Source organism: Gopherus evgoodei, chromosome 3 (genome assembly GCF_007399415.2).
Source record: "Gopherus evgoodei ecotype Sinaloan lineage chromosome 3, rGopEvg1_v1.p, whole genome shotgun sequence".
NCBI classification, from domain to species: domain Eukaryota; kingdom Metazoa; phylum Chordata; order Testudines; family Testudinidae; genus Gopherus; species Gopherus evgoodei.
The window spans coordinates 4,741,140-4,748,865 of record NC_044324.1 but is presented as its reverse complement, the minus strand read 5'-3'; the positions used below and the strand labels follow the sequence as shown (position 1 = coordinate 4,748,865).

Here is a 7,726-nt window from a genome sequence, read left to right as displayed (position 1 = left end):
CACTCCCAGCTCTGCCGGTGCCCCTCACTCCTGACCTGCAGCCCCCCGCTAGCCCAGCCCTGGGCTCCCCCCTCCCAACTCTGCCCATGCCCCTCACTCCCAACCTGCAGCCCCCCCCAACCAGCCCTGGCTGCTGCTGTGGCTGGCGACACTGCTCTCTCTCCCCAGGTTGGACTCTGGAGCCCCCCAAAGCGCCAGCACCGTGGCCGGGTGCCCCGTCCTGCAAGTGCGGATCTCACGCCTTTGACTGCCTGAGGCAGCGTGCCCGGCTCCGGCTCCAGGGGGTCCTGGGGGGCATGGCCCAGCTCAGCCAGCATGAGGCCACTCACTGCCGGCCCCCAGCCCGCCCCACCCCCAGCCAGGTGCGGTGCAGCCGGTGCTGGGGGGCGGGGGGACCCCTGGGGCCTGGGCGCCGCAGGGAAGGTGGGGGAGGCTGAGCCCCGAGAGGAGCTGGGGGGCAGGGGGAGCCAAGGGGAAGCTGGGGTTGGGGTGCAGGGAGCTCTGGGGAGCACGGGCGGGAGGGGGAGCTCTGCCCAGGCCCTAACGATGGGGGTTTGTCTCGGGGCAGGCGGAGACGCGGCAGTTCAGGTGCCCGGCCTGTGGGAAGGGCTTCAAATACAAACACCACCTGAAAGAGCATGAACGAATCCACAGCGGTGAGACCCCCCCTGCTCCCCCCAACCCCCCCAACAACCCCCCCGCTGACAGAGCATCCACAGCGGTGAGACCCCTCCCTGCTCCCCCCAACACCCCCAACAACCCCCCCGCTGACAGAGCATCCACAGCGGTGAGACCGCCCCCCACTCTCCTCCGCCCCCCCAACCCCCAATAACCCCCCCACTGTCAGTGCATCCACAGTAGTGAGACCCCCCCTGCTCCCCTCCGTCCCCCCAACAACCCCCCGCTGACAGAGCATCCACAGTGGTGAGACCCCCCCTGCTCCCCCCAACACCCCCAACAACCCCCCGCTGACAGAGCATCCACAGTGGTGAGACCCCTCCCTGCTCCCCTCCGTCCCCCCAACCTCCTCAACAACCCCCCCGCTGTCAGTGCATCCACAGCAGTGAGACCCCCCTGCTCCCCCTCAACCCCCCAATAACCCCCCTGCTGTCAGAGCATCCACAGCGGTGAGACCCCCCCCCGCTCCCCCCAACCCCCCCCAGCAACCTCCCCACTGTCAGAGCATCCACAGTGGTGAGACTGCCCCCCACTCTCCTCCGCCCCCCCAAGCCCCCAATAACCCCCCCACTGTCAGAGCATCCACAGCAGCGAGACCCCCCCTGCTCCCCCTCAACCCCCCCACTGTCAGTGCATCCACAGCGGTGAGACCGCCCCCCGCTCTCCTCCGTCCCCCCAACAACTCCTCCGCTGTCAGAGCATCCACAGTGGTGAGACTCATAGACTCTAGGACTGGAAGGGACCTCGAGAGGTCATCCAGTCCAGTCCCCTGCCCTCGTGGCAGGACCAAATACTGTCTAGACCATCCCTGATAGACATTTATCTAACCTACTCTTAAATATCTCCAGAGATGGAGATTCCACAACTTCCCTAGGCAATCTATTCCAGTGTTTAACTACCCTGACAGTTAGGAACTTTTTTCCTAATGTCCAACCTAAATCTCCCTTGCTGCAGTTTAAGCCCATTGCTTCTTGTTCTATCATTGGAGGCTAAGGTGAACAAGTTTTCTCCCTCCTCCTGATGACACCCTTTTAGATACCTGAAAACTGCTATCAGGTCCCCTCTCAGTCTTCTCTTTTCCAAACTAAACAAACCCAATTCCTTCAGCCTTCCTTCATAGGTCATGTTCTCAAGACCTTTAATCATTCTTGTTGCTCTTCTCTGGACCCTCTCCAATTTCTCCACATCTTTCTTGAAATGCGGTGCCCAGAACTGGACACAATACTCCAGCTGAGGCCTGACCAGCGCAGAGTAGAGCGGAAGAATGACTTCTCGTGTCTTGTTTACAACACACCTGTTAATGCATCCCAGAATCACGTTTGCTTTTTTTGCAACAGTATCACACTGTTGACTCATATTAAGCTTGTGGTCCACTATGACCCCTAGATCTCTTTCTGCCATACTCCTTCCTAGACAGTCTCTTCCCATTCTGTATGTGTGAAACTGATTGTTCCTTCCTAAGTGGAGCACTTTGCATTTATCTTTATTGAACTTCATCCTGTTTACCTCAGACCATTTCTCCAATTTGGCCAGATCATTTTGAATTTTGACCCTGTCCTCCAAAGCAGTTGCAATCCCTCCCAGTTTGGTATCGTCCACAAACTTAATAAGCGTACTTTCTATGCCAACATCTAAATCGTTGATGAAGATATTGAACAGAACCGGTCCCAAAACAGACCCCTGCGGAACCCCACTTGTTATACCTTTCCAGCAGGATTGGGAGCCATTAACAACTACTCTCTGAGTACGGTTATCCAGCCAGTTGTGCACCCACCTTATAGTAGCCCCATCTAAATTGTACTTTCCTAGCTTATCTATAAGAATATCATGCGAGACTGTATCAAATGCCTTACTAAAGTCTAGGTATATCACATCCACCGCTTCTCCCTTATCCACAAGGCTCGTTAGCCTATCAAAGAACGCTATCAGATTAGTTTGACACGATTTGTTCTTTACAAATCCATGCTGGGCTATTCCCTATCACCTTACCACCTTCCAAGTGTTTGCAGATGATTTCTTTGATTACCTGCTCCATTATCTTCCCTGGCCCAGAAGTTAAACTAACTGGTCTGTAGTTTCCTGGGTTGTTTTTATTTCCCTTTTTATAGCTGGGCACTATATTTGCCCCCTTCCAGTCTTCTGGAATCTTCCCCGTCTCCCATGATTTCCCAAAGATAATAGCTAGAGGCTCAGATACCTCTTCCATTAACTCCTTGAGTATTCTAGGATGCATTTCATCAGGCCCTGGTGACTTGCAGGCATCTAACTTTTCTAAGTGATTTTTTACTTGCTCTTTCGTTATTTTCTCTTCTAAACCTACCCTCTTCCCGTAAGCATTCACTATACTAGACATTCCTTCAGACTTCTCAGTGAAGACCGAAACAAAGGAGTCATTAAGCATCTCTGCCATTTCCAAGTCTCCCGTTACTGTTCCCCCCTCCTCATTGAGCAGTGGGCCTACCCTGTCCTTGGTCTTCCTCTTGCTTCTAATGTATTGATAAAAAGTCTTCTTGTTTCCCTTTATTCCCATAGCTAGTTTGAGTTCATTTTGTGCCTTTGCTTTTCTAATTTTGCCTCTGCATTCCTGTGTTATTTGCCTATATTCATCCTTCGTGATCTGACCTAGTTTCCATTTTTTATATGACGCCTTTTTATTTTGTAGGCCCCCCCTGCTCCCCCTCAACCCCCCCAGCAACCTCCCCACTGTCCATGCATCCACAGCAGTGAGACCCCCCCGGTCTCCCCGTCCCCCAACCCCCCCCAACAACCCCCCTGCTGTCAGAGCATCCACAGCAGTGAGACCCCCTGCTCCCCTTTGTCCCCCAACCCCCCAATAATTCCTCCGCTGTCAACTGCATCCACAGCAGTGAGACCCCCCCTCCCCTCCGTCCCCCCAACCCCCCCAAACCCTCCCCCGCTGTCAGTGCATCCACAGCAGTGAGACCCCCCCTGCTCCCCCTCAACCCCCCCACTGTCAGTGCATTCACAGCAGTGAGACCCCCCCTGCTCCCCCTCAACCCCCCCACTGTCAGTGCATCCACAGCAGTGAGACGCCCCCCCGCTCTCCCCGTCCCCCAACCCCCCCAGCAGCCCCCCCGCTGACAGAGCATCCACAGCGGTGAGACCCCCTGTCCCCTCCGTCCCCCCAACCCCCCAATAACTCCCCCGCTGTCAACTGCATCCACAGCGGTGAGACCCCCTGTCCCTCCACTCTCCTCCCTCCCCCCACCACTGTCAGCGCATCCACAGAGCTGAGGGCCCCCCAGCCTCCCACGCAGCCGATGCCCCCCATGTCCCAGCGCTCGGGTGAAAGTAGGGGGCTGGGAACTCGGGGGGGGGGGGATGGGATGGGCCCCACGTCTGCGCGTCTTTTCTCACACCCTGCAGCTCTGAGTTCGTGTCCCTGTCCCCCCCCCACAGCACTGACCCCTGTCTCCGTCCCCCCAGGCGAGAAGCCCTACGAATGTGCCACCTGCCAGAAACGCTTCTCCCATTCCGGCTCCTACAGCTCCCACCTCAGCTCCCGCCGCTGCCTGCCCCCTGCCCCCCTGGCCCCATGGGAGAGCCGCCCGTGTGCTGCCAGGCTCCGGGGGGGCAGCACTGGGGGCTGTGGGGCCTACGGCAGAGACCTCCGCTCCCCGCACAGCCCTGGCCCAGCCTGGCCCCTTCTGGGCCCCCCTGACCTGAGAATGGAGGGACCCAGAGATGCCAATGTGCCAGGGCCTGGCCCTGACCGGGGCCCCCCCGAACCCCCCACCATGGAGCAGCCCTTGGACCTGTCTCTGCCCAAGCCAGGCAAGGAGCCAGAGCCCCTCTACCTGCCCACCTCCCTCTGCCCCGTCTTCCCAGCCTTCCTGCCCAGCACCCTCAGCCATCTCCTCCCGCACGGGGCCCCTTGGCTGCACGGGAACCCGGACCTGCCGGCCCCCCAGTTCCTGCCCTTTTTGTTGTGGCCGTACGGGGCGGAGTCAGAGCCAGCACTGCCCACGGGCCACTGGGAGCAACATGGGCCTCCGGTGAGAAACTGCCCTGGGAAGGTGGGGCTGCGGGTCGGGAGTGAGGGGCACCGGCAGAGCTGGGGGGGGGGAGCCCAGGGCTGGGCTAGCAGGGGCTGTGGGTCGGGAGTGAGGGGCACCGGCAGAGCTGGGGGTGGGGAGCCCAGGGCTGGGCTAGCAGGGGCTGCGGGTCGGGAGTGAGGGGCACTGGCAGAGCTGGCGGGGGGGGAGCCCAGGGCTGGGCTAGCAGGGGCTGCAGGTCGGGAGTGAGGGGCACCGGCAGAGCTGGGGGTGGGGAGCCCAGGGCTGGGCTAGCAGGGGCTGTGGGTCGGGAGTGAGGGCCACCGGCAGAGCTCGGGATGGGGAGCCCAGGGCTGGGTTAGCAGGGGGCTGCAGGTCGGGAGTGAGGGGCACCGGCAGAGCTGGGGGTGGGGAGCCCAGGGCTGGGCTAGCAGGGGCTGCGGGTCGGGAGTGAGGGGCACCGGCAGAGCTGGAGGTGGGGAGCCCAGGGTTGGGCTAGCAGGGGCTGCGGGTCGGGAGTGAGGGGCACCGGCAGGGCTGGGGGTGGGGAGCCCAGGGCTGGGCTAGCAGGGGCTGCAGGTCGGGAGTGAGGGGCACCGGCAGAGCTGGGGGTGGGGAGCCAGGGCTGGGCTAGCAGGGGCTGCGGGTCGGGAGTGAGAGGCACTGGCAGAGCTGGGGGTGGGGAGCCCAGGGCTGGGCTAGCAGGGGCTGCGGGTCGGGAGTGAGGGCCACCGGCAGAGCTCGGGATGGGGAGCCCAGGGCTGGGTTAGCAGGGGGCTGCAGGTCGGGAGTGAGGGGCACCGGCAGGGCTGGGGGTGGGGAGCCCAGGGCTGGGCTAGCAGGGGCTGCAGGTCGGGAGTGAGGGGCACCGGCAGAGCTGGGGGTGGGGAGCCAGGGCTGGGCAAGCAGGGGCTGCAGGTCGGGAGTGAGGGGCACCGGCAGAGCTGGAGGTGGGGAGCCCAGGGCTGGGCAAGCAGGGGCTGCAGGTCGGGAGTGAGGGGCACCGGCAGGGCTGGGGGGTGTTGCATTCCCTGGTTTGGCCTGTGCCGGCGGGGGTGGGGGCTGCAGAGCTCCCTGCCTCAGCCCCACTGATGGCCCCATTCCTGCCCCAGGGAGCTGGCGGGGCCGGGTGGCACCCCCTGCAGGCGGGCAGGGAGCCGGGGGCTGGCCGGAGGCGGTTACGCAGGACCCCCGACGGGCTGTATCTCTGCGAACTCTGCCCCAAAACCTTCCGGAAGAGCAGCTCCCTCCTGCGGCACCAGTACGAGCACACGGGTGAGCTGGGGGGCCCAGTGCTGGGGGTCCTGACTGGTGGGGATAGCAGGGGGGATCCTGGGGCCAGGGAGATGATGGGAGCCCAGTGGGGGGGGCTGGTGTTGGGGAGCTGGGTGGATCCGGAAGGATCCCGGCGGGGGCGCCCCAGGATTGGGGGGAGGGGGCTGGGGAGATGGGGGGGAGGGGTGGGATTGGGGAGCCAGGGGGATCCCAACAGGGAAGGTGAGGAGATCCCAGTGGGGGGCTGGGGGACCCCGTACTGACATGCCCGTGCCCGCAGGGAGGCGCCCGCACCGCTGCCCGCTCTGCCCCAAGGCCTTCAAGCACAAGCACCACCTGGCGGAACACGCCCGGCTGCATTCGGGGGAGCGCCCGTTCCGGTGCGCCCACTGCGCCCGCCGCTTCGCCCACTCCGGCTCCTACTCGCAGCACGTCAACCACCGGCAGGGCTGCTGCCGGGCCCGGGGCGCCCCCGCCCCCCGTGGGGAGACCCCCACCCCCAGCCACACGCCCCAGGGGGAGAGCCCTGCCCCCCATGGGGAGAGCCCTGCCCCCCACAGGGAGATCCTGGCCCCCGCCTCCCATGGGGAGACCCCCACCCTCAGCCACACACCCCAGGGGGAGAGCCCTGCCCCCCGCGGGGAGATCCTGGCCCCCGCCTCCCATGGGGAGACCCCCGCCCCCAGCCACACGCCCCAGGGGGAGAGCCCTGCCCCCCATGGGGAGAGCCCTGCCCCCCACAGGGAGATCCTGGCCCCCGCCTCCCATGGGGAGACCCCCACCCTCAGCCACACACCCCAGGGGGAGAGCCCTGCCCCCCGCGGGGAGATCCTGGCCCCCGCCTCCCATGGGGAGACCCCTGCCCCCCACAGGGAGAGCCCTGCCCCCCGCAGGGAGATCCTGGCCCCCGCCTCCCATGGGGAGACCCCCACCCTCAGCCACACACCCCAGGGGGAGAGCCCTGCCCCCCGCAGGGAGATCCTGGCCCCCGCCTCCCATGGGGAGACCCCCGCCCCCAGCCACACGCCCCAGGGGGAGAGCCCTGCCCCCCACAGGGAGATCCTGGCCCCCGCCTCCCATGGGGAGACCCCCACCCTCAGCCACACACCCCAGGGGAAGACTCCTGCCCCCCATGGGGAGACCCCCACCCTCAGCCACGCCCACCACAGGGAGACTCCTGCCCCCCAAGGGGGAAATCCTGGCTCCCTGTCACCAGGGCGACACCGCAGCCCCCATCCCTCCCAGGGAGATCCTGGCCCCCACCCACTGTCACCAGGGTGACACACCAGCCCCCATCTCCCATGGGGAGACCCCAGGCACCCCCATCCCTGTAGGGAGACCCCACCCCCCACTCCAGGAACCAGGACCTCAAGGGAGCCCCCACTGGGCTCCCACCCCCTGCGACTCTCCCGTCAGGCCCGGCCCCCCAGCGTCGGGGTGGGCAGCTGGCAGGCGCGTCCTGGGGCTAGCTGTGGCTCCCTCCCCCCCACCCATGGCGACGGCCCTGGCCTGCCACTCCTGGGCAGGCAGCGCGGGCACCCGCCCCAGAGCCCGCAGTTACTGCTGCTCGGCAGAGCCTGCAGCCACAAAGCTTCCCTGCCCTCCCGGTGCCCTCGCAGCCAGGCCCCAGTGCGAGTCCTGGCCCCCCCCAGACCCCGTTCCCGGCGCACCCAGGGAGTTTCGCTCTGCGGCCCCCGAAGGAGCCAGCCAGGACCCTGGCAGCACGTGGCACAACCTCTGGCTCGGGGGGGGAGTTG

General features: G+C 64.4%; 1 protein-coding gene across 1 annotated transcript; it reads left to right on the top strand.

The window, feature by feature from the left end:
- Positions 1–306: 306 nt before the first annotated feature.
- LOC115647637 (skin secretory protein xP2-like) lies at positions 307–7,250 on the top strand. Its single transcript, XM_030554333.1, has 5 exons — positions 307–362; positions 569–656; positions 4,126–4,694; positions 5,807–5,969; positions 6,250–7,250. Exons 3-5 carry the CDS (start codon positions 4,368–4,370, stop codon positions 7,248–7,250), a joined length of 1,491 nt encoding a protein of 496 aa, XP_030410193.1. The 5' UTR covers positions 307–362; positions 569–656; positions 4,126–4,367.
- The last annotated feature ends 476 nt before the right edge of the window (positions 7,251–7,726 follow it).